Below are 13,613 nucleotides of genomic sequence, written 5' to 3' on the forward strand. Positions count from 1 at the left end.
TGCTTGAAAAATTGGGAGCCTCCCGTCTGGATCGGGTCTGTTAGCATGTGTGGGTAAGTGGCGATGATGGTGACAACTTCAAATCAAGCTTACCCAACGAGAAGTAATGGGTCCAATAACAATGGAAGTCGAGACCAAGATTTGGAGTCACCCCTGCCCCTCCCGAGCTGAAGTCCCTAAGACACTTTGCAGCTATGTGTAAATAAAGCTAGCTGAGAAGCACTCAGGTTTGGGACATGCTCCCAGGAGCTGGAATGGCAGCAGTTATACGAGTCAAGCACTCTGCCAAGTGTTGACTCTGCAAAATGCCTGGGCGGGACAGCAAATAAAACTGAAAACAGAAAATTGTATTTAATTGTTTGTAACATGGCATTTCTGTGTTTGTTTACTTTAAGTATTAATCATGGATCAGCGCTAGAGGAACACATTTAATCCCTTTGGTGCCAAGCCTAGTTTTTTTTTTTGTTTGCTATTTGGGGTAGCTCGCGATTAGGCCATCATAACGTTTTGTCCATATAAGCTATCCATGCCAATTTTGCGTCCTTTTTTTTCCCAATACACTGGGGATTCTAAAGGTCCCCAGAGTGTGGGTTCCCCTGGAGGAGACCAAGATTTTCCCTGCAAATGGCATCAACAAAGTGTTTGCGGTGCTAAAATCACCATATTCATAGCTTTCAGGAACATGCAGACTTGAATAAGATAAACACATTTTTCAACACAGTTTTTGGCATTTTACTGGGACATACCCAGTTTTTACTATTTTTGTGCTTTCAGCCTCTTTCCAGTTAGTGACAGAAACGGGTGTGAAACCAATGGTGGATCCCGGAAAGCTAAACATTTCTGAAAAGTAGTCGAAATTCTGAATTCAGCAAGGGGTCATTTGTGTAGATCCACCAAGGTTTTCCTATAGAAAGTAACAGTTGAAATAAAAAAATATTGAAATTGGGTTGAAAAAAACCAGTCATGTCTGTCTACGTTTTCTTCTGTAACATGTTCCACTTATTGCGGATTTTTTAAAGCAATATATTGTTACGTCTGCTGGACCCTTCTGATTGAGGGGATATATAGGGCTTGTATGTTCACCAAGTACCCAAGGTACCCAGAGCCAATAAATGAGTTGCACCTTGCAATGGGTTTCACTGTATACTGGGTATACAGCAGTTCATTTGGTAAAATATAAAGAGAGAAAAATAAGTATCAATAAACCTTTGTACTTCTGAAATGGACACAAGATATGGATTTGAAAGCAGTGGATATCTGCACATCTCTGAATTTGGGGGCCCCCATACTAGCATGTGAATTACAGGGAGTTTCTCAAAATGACTTCTTCCTTACACACTGTCTTACATTTGGAAGGCAAAAATGTAGAAAAAAACAAATTGCAATAACACTTGTTCTTCTATTCTGTGTTCCCTCAGGTCTCCAGGTAAAAATGGTACCTCACTTGTGTGGGTAGGCTTAGTGCCCGCGACAGGAAATGCCCCAAAACACAACATGGACACATTACATTTTTCCAATGAAAACAGATGTGTTTTTTGTGCCTAGCTGTGGATTTTGGACTCTAACTCTGCCTGCACCTAGTGAAACCTAGCAAACCTATACGTTTTTGGAGACTACACACCTAGGGGAATCCAGGATGCGGTGACTTGTGGGGTTCTCACTGGGTACTGTCACCCAGAATCCTTTGCAAGCCTCAAAATATGACTAAAAACACTTTTTCCTCACATTTAGGTGCTGCAAAGTTCTGGAATCTGAGGGATGCCACGAACTTCCTTCCACCTAGCATTCCCCCAAGACTCACGATAAAAATGGTACCTCACAGGTCTAGTGCCCGCGACAGGGAAGGGCCCAAAACATAACATGGACACATCAAAATTATTTATTACAAAACAACCTGTTTTAGCAAGGGGGACAACTGTGTTTTTAGTCCTGCACTTGGCAGCCATGTAGGGAAACCTGCCAAACCCAGACATTTCTGAAAACTAGACACTCGAGGGAGTGTCCTGTCTGGGCTGGGCAGCCATCTGGAGAAACCTACCAAACCCAGACATTTCTGAAAACTAGACACTAAGACACCTTGCAGCTATGTGTGAATAAAGCTAGCTGAGAAGCACTCAGGTTTGGGACATGCTCCCAGGAGCTGGAATGGCAGCAGTTATACGAGTCAAGCACTCTGCCAAGTGTTGACTCTGCAAAATGCTTGGGCGGGGCAGCAAATAAAACTGAAAACAGAAAATTGTATTTAATTGTTTGTAACATGCCATTTCTGTGTTTGTTTACTTTAAGTATTAATCATGGATCAGCGCTAGAGGAACACGTTTAACCCCTTCGGTGCCAAGCCTAGTTTTTTTTTTTTTGCTATTTGGGGTAGCTCGCGATTAGGCCATCATAACGTTTTGTCCATATAAGCTATCCATGCCAATTTTGCGTCCTTTTTTTTCCAATACACTGGGGATTCTAAAGGTACCCAGAGTGTGGGTTCCCCTGGAGGAGACCAAGATTTTCCCTGCAAATGGCATCAACAAAGGGTCTGCGGTGCTAAAATCACCATATTCATAGCTTTCAGGAACAGGCAGACTTGAATAGGAAAAACACATTTTTCAACACAGTTTTTGGCATTTTACTGGGACATACCCAAATTTTACTATTTTTGTACTTTCAGCCTCCTTCCAGTTAGTGACAGAAACTGGTGTGAAACCAATGGTGGATCCCGGAAAGCTAAACATTTCTGAAAAGTAGTCAAAATTCTGAATTCAGCAAGGGGTCATTTGTGTAGATCCATCAAGGTTTTCCTATAGAAAGTAACAGTTGAAATAAAAAAATATTGAAATTGGGTTGAAAAAAACAGTCATGTCTGTCTACGTTTTCTTCTGTAACATGTTCCACTTATCGCAGATTTTTTAAAACAATATATTGTTACGTCTGCTGGACCCTTCTGATTGAGGGGATATATAGGGCTTGTAGGTTCACCAAGAACCCAAGGTACCCAGAGCCAATAAATGAGTTGCACCTTGCAATGGGTTTTCACTGTATACTGGGTATACAGCAGTTCATTTGGTAAAATATAAAGAGAGAAAAATAGGTATCAATGAAACCTTTGTATTTCCGAAATGGGCACAAGATATGGATTTGAAAGCAGTGGCTATCTGTACATCTCTGAATTTGGGGGCCCCCATACTAGCATGTGAATTACAAGGAGTTTCTCAAAATGACTTCTTTCTTACACACTGTGTTACATTTGGAAGGCAAAAATATAGAGAAAAACAAATGACAATAACACTTGTTCTTCTATTCTGTGTTCCCTCAGGTCTCCAGGTAAAAATGGTACCTCACTTGTGTGGGCAGGCTTAGTGCCCGCGACAGGAAATGCCCCAAAACACAACATGGACACATCACATTTTTCCAATGAAAACAGATGTGTTTTTTGTGCCTAGCTGTGGATTTTGGACTCTAACTCAGCCTGCACCTAGTGAAACCTAGCAAACCTATACATTTTTGGAAACTACACACCTAGGGGAATCCAAGATGCGGTGACTTGTGGGGTTCTCACTGGGTACTGTCACCCAGAATCCTTTGCAAACCTCAAAATATGACTAAAAACACTTTTTCCTCACATTTAGGTGCTGCAAAGTTCTGGATTCTGAGGGGTGCCACGAACTTCCTTCCACCTAGCATTCCCCCAAGACTCACAATAAAAATGGTACCTCACAGGTCTAGTGCCCGCGACAGGGAAGGGCCCAAAACATAACATGGACACATCAAAATTATTTATTACAAAACAACCTGTTTTAGCAAGGGGGACAACTGCGTTTTCAGTCCTGGGCTTGGCAGCCATGTAGGGAAAACTACCAAACCCAGACGTTTCTGAAAACTAGACACCTGAGGGAGTGTCCTGTCTGGGCTGGGTAGCCATCTGGGGAAACCTACCAAACCCAGACATTTCTGAAAACTAGACACCTGAGGGAGTCCAGGAAAGTGTTACTTTTGTGGATTCCCTAGTGTTTTCTTATTCAGAATCACCTGCAAACCTCAAATGTAGCTAAAAAAATAATCACATTTTTCTCACCTTTCTGTGGGATCAGCATACCTGCACAAAATTCCCACCATGCAGTGCTCCCCTCGGTTTCCCGATAAAAATGATACCTCACGTGTGTAGGTGGGCCAAGTGCCTGTGACAGGGAAGGGCCAAAAACATATAGAAACTGAGGGAGACCGAAAGCAGGTCCGAAAGGGCAGTTTTTTTCAAACTTTTTAGGCTGATAAGTAGGGTAGAATTGGTATCTGTATGGATGCAACAGTGCTGGGTGGTAGGGATTTTGTGGATTCCTGCGGATTCCAGAAGGTTCCATCACAAAAATGTGAGATTTCAAGCAAAGTTGGAGGATTGCACAGCATTGTGGGTAAGAAAATGGTGTAGAGTGCATGTGAAGCTCACCACCCTGGACTCACCTAGATGTTTCGTTTACAGATGTGTCTAGGTCTAGTAGGTTTTTCTAGGGTGGCAGCGTACCAAAGTCCAAAAAGTGCAGACTCTCACCATTCCAAGTGGGACGATATTGGGAGTTAGCCAAGCTCTCTAGGTAAATATGTAAAATCAAAACCCAGAAGAGTCAAATGTCCACTTGCTTGCCATTGGGATGAGATGCTTTAGTTTGCAGGGGGTGGGATGAAAGACTGCTACACCCTTCAGTTGAGGTGGGGGGCATAACCATGCCTAAAGTGGTTGGCAGCCTCCACCACACTATTTGTTTTTAAGTTTCCCTGGCATCTAGTGAGCTTTCTGCCCCACCTGCCCCTCAGTGGGCAGAACAACTCTGTCCCCATTTATTGGGGTTGGGGTATTGCCATACACCCACTCTCTTTTTTTTACTTCTTTTTTTTAAACATCCATGCTGTCTAGTGGGATTTCCGCCCCCTCAGGGGCGATGGGCCTCATAAAAATAGACCAATATGCCTCCAAGGGGGACTAAAATGGGCTAAATGAATGCCCCCCCAAAGGGTAGCTACCCTTGCCCAAGGGTGTCCCCACAAACTCCCCCCCCAAAAGTGAATTCTGCCCCCCTTGAGGGCAGATGTGCCTAATAAAAATAGGCTGATCAGTGCCCTAGGGGGGCAGAAATGGCCATCAGTAATATGCCACCATGGGGAGTGACTCTTGCCCAAGGGGCCGCCCTCTCAAACAAAACACATATACACACAACAATCTCTGGTGCCTAAGTGGTTTCTGCCCCCCTTGGGGGCAGATGGGCCTAATAAAAATAGGCTGATCTGCGCCTAAGGGAGGGCAGAAACCGACTAAACATATTGCCCGCATGAGGAGCGACCCTTGCCTAAAGGGCTTCTCCCCTTATGTAAAATAAACAAAAACATTATCCCTGGTGTCTTGCGCGTTTCTGACCCCCTTGGGCAGGAGGGGGGGGGGGACGGGAATCGTCCTAAAAATATGCCAATCTAAGCAGCCTAAACATATTGCCCCACGAAGGAGCAACCCTTGCCCAAGAGGCCACCCCACCAATCAGCATAATAATTTTATAAATAAAACCATGGTGTCTAGTGGGCTTCTGCCTCCCTTGGGGGCAGATTGACATATTTTAAAAAAAAATAGCAGAAAGGGCCAACTTAATGCTTCCCAAAGTGGAGCAACCCAAATAATCAAACAATTAACTCCCTGGTGTCTAGTGGGCATTCCTGCTGCACGATCGCTATACGAAAGTGTAGCAGGAATGCTCAAAGACATTGGAGGAAAGGAAAAGCCTTTCCTTTCCTCCGATGCCTCTCTGACCTCCTCCTTCCTAAGGAGAAATTAATCAGTTTCTCCTTGGGACGCTCTGGAAGCTAAGCTTCCAGTGCATTGGGGTGACCTCCGATGACATCAGTGTGTGGTGTGTGCTAATATTATCGAGAGGGGCAGCGGTAGGGTGACCACCTGTCCGTAATTTTCACTGGCTGCCCGTGATTTCACCCTAATGTCAGTTAGAAAAGTTTTAACAGACGGCATTTTTCCGTAATTGTGGCCTTTGAGCGAAAGGACAAAATAAATTCGAATTTCCTAGCTGTGGTGGAAGGGAGGGAGTCTCTTTTTCTCTTTTCGTGAGGGAGGGGCAGACACATAAACAAACAACAAGCGTTTTTGGCAGGGTGCCTGCTTCCCAGAAAGAAATGCAAATGTGTGCATTTGATTAAATCTGCAATCTTAAGAGGTCTTGGTCAGAAAGATTGGAGGAGGTGGAGGTTGGGGGATTTTCAGATTTTCCAACAATCATGCTGGCACATAATGTGAAAATACATTACAACAAGCAGAGCACATAGGGGCTTAAAGAGGCACTGGAAAAGGAGACAAATTAAGTTTGGTATGAGTACTAATTAAGAAAAACAGAATATTTTGTAAAATAACCAATATTTCTGAAGACTTTCAAAGCAGAGAGTGAGAACGTTTGTGTGCGTTTTTGTCTGTGTATGTAAAATTTCCCTGTGAAATCAAAGAGACACCTCACCATACCCGACTGAAAGCACCTGTACACATCTATTTTTCAGAAAATATATTTATTAGGGGTGTAACACCCAAAACACCCCAATCTGGAGCCAGGACAGGCCTTATTTGATATAATCACTGGAAGCTTCCTGTGTCAAAAATATTTTTTTTTCTCAGAAGTATTGTAAGAGTGCTAGAAGCTGAGCTGTGGAGTGAATGCTTATAATGGATGGTTATAGAAAATAAGGATTGCACTAGGTGTAATCTGTATGTTTTTATCTTCACCTAAATGTATATGCACATTTTGTGTCAGACTATAATATACTCTGTGCAATGCACGTTTAAAATGATGACTTACACATTCAGAGGGCTTTCAAGGACCTCATAGCTCCACAAATATGTCACTTATTCCTGCTGCACCAAAAATTATTCAATTCTATGGGCCCACGAGTGCATGTGCAAGCGCAGGCGTCTTGCTTGCAAGACTCTGTTGCAGTACTTAATTTGAGCCAGTGGTTGCCGGTGGGGTGCACTTATTTTTGGGGACCCGCGATTATTTGCTCGCATCAAATGAACAAGGAGTGAAAGAGTGAAAACACACACAGATCGGAAAGACTGAGTTATAGAAAGATGGCAAAACCACTGCAGAGTAAGGAAGCAGGAACCTGCAAGAGCGAGAATAAGTGTTAGGAACTATCTGGGAGTGGATTAAAGACTACCATCCTTGGTATTGGCCTCACCAATGTTTAATTGTACTGGCCGCTGGTTTCTGAGCAGAGCTTCGGCAACCAGTGCTTTTTTTCACAATTTAAGCACTGCTCTGTTGTGTACAGTAAAGGGCTTGGAGTCCGCCTGTTGCTCACCATTTGTTGGCTTGCTAGGTATTCTTCTTTAAAGCCTCGTAATTCGTCACTGCAGGCCAATCATCATTTCCATTCCTGTGTGTGGAGCAGGGACAAAACACTGATTATTTTAACTTGATCAGTGCCCGTCCGCTGCTCCCAGCGTGATTAGCGTACTATTTTGGGTTTTTTAAGTTCTAGTACCCCACAAACATAAGGCTTGACTGGCAAGATTGTGCCCAGCAAGACAAACAAAATTGTTAAGTTTTATTTTTTTAAAGCTAACTTTCTTTTATTTTGCCAGGTTGTCTTTTCTCACTTTGCACTCATGTTTTCTTTTGTTTTTGCTCGTGGGCGCTGTTCTCAACAGATGACAATTAACTTGTTCTAAATATTGCAAAGAACCCAACAACTTCAATCCTCCTCCCCAACCCACCCCAATCTAATCTGCCCCTCTCCAACCCAAAACAATCTTCACCACTCCAATATGCCCCACTGCAATCCAAAACAATCTGCCCCACTCCAATCCAAATCAATCTGCCCCACTCCAATCGGCCCCACTATAATAAGAAAAAATCTACCCCAATCCAAAACAACATGTCCTACTCAAATCTGCCTCACTCCAATCCAAAACAATCTGCTCCACTGAAATCCAAAACAATCTGCCTCACTCCAATCTATCCCACTCCAAAACAATACACCCACTCCATTCCAATCACCCTTACCCCAATTCAATCTACCCCACTCCCATCAAATCCACCCCACCCGTCACTCCAATCCAAACCACCCACCCCAATCCAATCACATCCACCCAATCCAATCCACCCAATTCAATAACCCTCGCCCCATTTCAATCCACCCTACCCCAATCCACCCTACCCCAGTTCTATCACTTCCATCCGAACCACCCACCCAATCCAATCTAATTCACCCAATCAAATCCACCACAATTCAATCCACCTCATCTCAATCCACTCCAATCCAATCCACCCTACTGCACTCAATCCACCCCACCACCTCAAACTACTCCATCCCACTCGACCTTATTCCACCCCACTCTATGACATTCTCTGCCACTGAACCACTTAATTCTACTCACCTCTACTCAATTCTTTGACACTCTACTCCCCATCTCCATTCCATGACACTCTAACAAAACCACTCTATGACACTCTACTCCCCTACTCCACTCTGACACTCCACACCACTAACATTTGGCCATGCTGAACAGCAGCCACATCGGTGTAAAACATGGCAAAACACATTGCCAAAAGCATTAGTTCTTGTATAGGAGAGACTTATTGGCTTTGCCAATGCTTATTATTTTTAAGTTATTGTATCAAATTATCCTGGGGAATGTACGTATTTAACATAGTGTACTATTAATTTTACAGAATTGAATCAAAATACTGTCTTCTAGTTTTAAAAGGGATTGATTAAAAGAAATGAATCTAGTCAGTGGCTTAAGTGCACTGTTTGTGACTGGGAAGCTTGGGTTCAAATCTCGGATTCCCTGCATGACTACATTGTGTGATCTATGTGAAATCAATTAACTCTGTGCCTAATTTACTTGATTGCAATATTTGAGAGCACGTTCAAGTAATTCAGTTTAAGTTGGACTGTGTACAAAAACGCACTTGTATGTTTTATTAGCCTGTAATGTTCCACCATCCTTAACAATAATATTCGCCATGACGTAAGGTACACTAGATAATTGGTTCACTGTGTTCACTCATGGTCTTGTCAAGAAGGAGGGTTAATTAATGTTTTAAAGTACATTTTTAGAAATGTTCACTTCATATAAATGGAAATATTGTGATCTAATGTACTAAATAGAAACACTTCCGTATGTTGAGTAAAGATTTTTTGGGTGTATGCCAAAAGAGATTGCATTATAGGATAGAAGCCAGGTAGGTAGCAAAAAATTCCATAGTACTTTTACAGAAGAACAGTGCTGAGCTACATAAATTTATGAAGAGTTAGTGCACAATTGTTACATTTATCTGTGGAACAAACTGATCCATAATAAATTGTCCTTCCACCCCCCCAGTTGACGCTGCCTTACCTATCAGCATACGGAAGCGGAGCAATGAACCCTCTGGAGCTTAGAAGAAAGTGTTCTAGCAGGGAAATCATGCCAGTGTGTCAGTGATAGCCCTCCATCCCCCAGACCACTGCCTTGTGTAGTTGCCTATATGTGGCAAGAACAACTAGTACATAGAAACGGAGAGTGTGTATGTCGGGGTGGTTTGCAGGGGGAGAGTTATCGTCCTTGGTGCAGTCTTTAAGGCACTCCACCAAAATATTCTACTTTTGTGCAATACAAAATTTTCTTACACCTGCTCATTTCTCTCTGTGTAACAGGGTGCTCTCAGTTCGAAACCAAGAGAGCGGGCTTTGGTCCAACTTACCATAGTCGGAGGAAGTGAATCCTTCCAGTGCAGTGTGATATTGAGTTTTGGTAGAAGAGTCAGATCAAGGAATTTGGCGGGAGGGTTACTTGAACTTACGGCGAGGAATACTTCCAATAGGACCTTTTCTGGGGAATTTGTTAGTACACAGCCCATCATGGTTGCCAGCACCTCAAGAACTCTCTGGCAGTATGAAAGAATGAGGGGCAAGACCAGAGCATATGAACTAAATTGACATCTAATTACATACAGTAAGGACAAATGCAGCTGCGGCTCCCTGGTATATATCATGGTAATTCGGGCAGTTCTAAGGTAGGCTCAGTTCAGAATATTAAATTGAATATACTTAAAACAGAAGCAGCTGGATACTTTCTGGGGATTTTCCAATATTTTGGCCCAGTTTGGATTATGCAGAGATTTGGCAAGGTGACTCTCCCAGTTAGTAATGTTTCCCAAACTGTATGCCATATGTTTTAAAATGTTTAGAAACAAAATCAAAATGTTGCTGTTGCTTTCTCTACAAGAAAGACTGGGTAAATTTTGATAGGACAGATGCCCTTGTCACCGTGCTCAAGGGCATTAAATTACTATTGAACAAGGACATAATGTGCCACTTGAATGTAGCATTTCTAGAGGCAATCACATAAAGACCATAGTAAATAAATAGTGCTATGTAGAAAATAGTAAATAAATGTACTGATAAAATTGTCTCACGTGGTCTCTCCTTGGATGTGTCTGTACAGTTGACTTTTGTCCTGAATTCTGACCCTTTATGCTGAATTTTTACCCTTTGTCCTGAATTTTTTACAGTCCTGTCCAGAATTTGCCTCCATACCAGGCGGCCACCCTAGGCAGCGGAAGAGCTTCTGCTGACATCCCCGCCCCGAGGGAGGGGGGTGTCCTAGCGCTCCCCCTGCTGGTCACAGCCAGGGCATAACCGTTACGTCCATTGCACAGGACGTAACCATTACGTCCACAGCACCAAAGGGGTTAAAAGTGCTTTCTATTTATTCTTTGAAGTATGTACAGATAAAGGGAAAAAATATTTACTGACTTTAGGTGATTTTGCTTATTTTTGAACAACAAAATATCCCCCCTGTGTTCAGTTGATCTTTGTAGCATGTGCTTACATGCTAGGGCGCAATAAAGTGTGATGGGATGGGGTCTGAGAAGTTCTGGGATGATTTATTTACTTTTATATCTTCTAGACACAAAATTGTTTTGCATCAGTATTTTATCCTCCCATTTCAAGTGCTTTCAAGCAGTTTGAAGATATTTTAGGGTTTTTCAATGATCTATAGGGTGTAATTTCTAATATTCATATTTCCAAGCATTTCATTACTTGGTTTAACTTGCAACAAAATGTCACACTAAGTGTCACACATTTGGCAGTTGAGTATCACCTATAACTGCATTGAAACAATAGAATTGTCACACAAGCAATCTGAAAACTTTGCAGGTATGTCGCGGCTGGGCAGGCAGCGCACTGAACCAAGGTGGGCATCCCAGTTCATGATTTTTATGGGGTTGAGTATGCTGAAGTCTTTTTGAAGTATTACGGCCTGGTTGTGCCTACGTGTGCCCTAGCCTCACTTTCATGAGAGCTTATATGTTTCCCTTGTGTTCACTGCTTGCTTTTCCTCGGAAGGAAGTGTCACTCATAGTCGTTGAAATGTCACTCGTGATTAGACTGAAATTATGAAAATGTCACACATAAGCAATCTGAAACCTTGACAGCTATGTAAAGTCTTTCATCGTTTTAAAGTTACTGTCGTGGAGCGTGCATGTAACATCCACAGCTGATGCTAATCCTCCGCTGTCAATGCCAGTAAACAACGTGAATGGTTTTCTTAAGAGAGAGTGCCACCAGCTGGTGGCACGGTATAGCGCGGCTCGTAACTCACCTCAGAGCTACGCGACCCCTTAAGCACCTGCTTGGTGAGGGCGATGACGTCAACGCTACAAGTGTTCACTTTCTCAGTCAACAGTCCTTTTACGGACTGCCCGAAACGGGCCTGACCCTCGGCTGTCGCCATCTTGGGAGCACCATCCTTCTCCATGACGGCAGACCCGGAAGTGTAACTACTGGAAAAAAAGACCAGTGCGAACCTAGCAGAGTAATAGACATAGAAGAAAGAAAAAACATTTGCTCTTCTTGCTCGCTGTCAGCGCAACGCAAGATATTACACTTCCTATTTTTTCGAAAACTATTTGTTTGTTGAACATGATAAACGCGTGCAAACCTTTTACATTTCTAGCTCTTTATCTGAGTAGTTTTTCCAGGCTAGTCTTTTTTGTTCCTCTTGGCAATTGCAGTCTTGTTTTCATAATTGGATAACATTGACTGTGTAAAGTAGTGGCCCTGATTGTTGACACCTGTCGGGTGAGTGTGGGGACTGCCCCTAGGGAGGCGCTGCTGCAAGTCGTGCCCAGCAAGGTATTACATTCCTCCCAAATCCCAAAAGAAAGCACAACGATTCCAACCTATTGAAACAAAAAACAAAACTGGATGCCACATCATCCGTCAGTCTGTGAAGTTGCTCAGCAGGACAGCAGTGGACACGTGGATGGATGACGATGGCTGCAACAGGACATTGCTGCTCGCATTCATACTTCAACCAAAGTGAGACAGGACACAAACACTGGTTCGGGGATGTCCAAAACCACCTAACTGCACGCAGGCAGGGGTCATGTAAATTGTGTGGAGTTGGTCCATTCTGCTGTTGCTCCAGATGATTCGTGGTTGGTATCAACTGTTCCGAAGTCCATCGCAAAGCTTGCCTTGATGGTGTTGCTTGATTCCTTGAAAGCAGTCTTGGCATGCTGCAATCTGTTGAAGTCTCTTAGCTCCTGGCATTCTCAGTGGGACAGTGTCAAGTCCCTTTGGGAAGCCCCTCAGTTAGGTTGCCATTGGACTGCGTGTGGTCTGCGCTGGGGCTGCTTGTGTGCTACATTTGGGCCACAGCAAAACTGCTGAGGAGCCACTGCCTAGTCCCTCGTGCAACTACATTGGTAGATGGGTTCTGGTCAAGATATGCTCTTACCACAGGATCAGGATGCAGGCCAGGTGAGCAGGTGGTCGCTGATTGACAGATGCCTCGGTGTCACTGGTGCTTCATGCCTTTTGGTATAGCAGCGGGTTCGGACTCCTTTCTGGTTGTTCGATGCTCCCTGGTGGTAGTTACAATGCACTAAACAGGGAATGCCACTCGTGTGGTAAACCTGTACGACAGGTGGCGACTACTTGCCTTGATGGTCGCAGGCACTCTCCTTGGATCGTTGACAACTTGGAGTGATGGCAGCCAGGTGCTTACATTCTTTTTTTGTGAAGGCACCTGAATCCTTCAGCCTGGATACTCTGGGTTGTGGAGCCACCGGTTGCAGTGTCTGGAATGGTATGCTGGGAAGCGTTGGGCAGAGACTCAGTTTACTCATGCTTGCCGCTTACTCCGTGTTCTCCTGCTGGGCTTGGGGCAGAGGCTCAGTTTGCGCATGCTTGCAGCTTACTCGCTGTTCTCCTGCTGTACTGTCACTAGGCTGTCCTTGTTTTCCCTGAGTGGCTTCTTCATGTGGATAGATGCACTCCGTCAGTGACCAGAGTCTTCTGGGGCATGCCTATAGGCCTGGCCTCTTCTTGATCTTCCCTCCTGGGCTTGCTTAGTTGTCAGGTTTCCCAGTGTGGACCGGCAGGTCACACTTACACTTCCTCCTTCTCTTTCTCCTTGCTAACTCGGCATGCACCTTCTTTCCAATGATGCACTTCGGACTTCTCTTTGCTAGAGTCTCTTCTCCTTCCTGGTGTAGTGTCATGTACCTTCTTCAGGGCCGGCCAATAGGGCCTCTCTGTGGTCGACTGTTTCTGTGGTCCAGCCACAGGTGTTGGGCTCC

General features: G+C 43.9%; 1 protein-coding gene across 2 annotated transcripts in view; it reads right to left on the reverse strand.

Annotated features, from left to right (window-relative positions):
- BORCS7 (BLOC-1 related complex subunit 7) overlaps positions 1 to 11,812 on the reverse strand; it is a 96,168-nt gene extending 84,356 nt beyond the window's left edge. For both annotated transcript variants that reach the window (XM_069239495.1, XM_069239494.1), the window contains exon 1: positions 11,630 to 11,812. In XM_069239495.1, the coding sequence (XP_069095596.1) occupies positions 11,630 to 11,785 (156 nt within the window). In that variant the 5' untranslated portion in view covers positions 11,786 to 11,812. The remainder of the gene's footprint in view (positions 1 to 11,629) is intronic.
- Between the last annotated feature and the right edge of the window lie 1,801 nt (positions 11,813 to 13,613).

Source organism: Pleurodeles waltl, chromosome 6, assembly GCF_031143425.1.
Source record: "Pleurodeles waltl isolate 20211129_DDA chromosome 6, aPleWal1.hap1.20221129, whole genome shotgun sequence".
NCBI lineage: Eukaryota > Metazoa > Chordata > Amphibia > Caudata > Salamandridae > Pleurodeles > Pleurodeles waltl.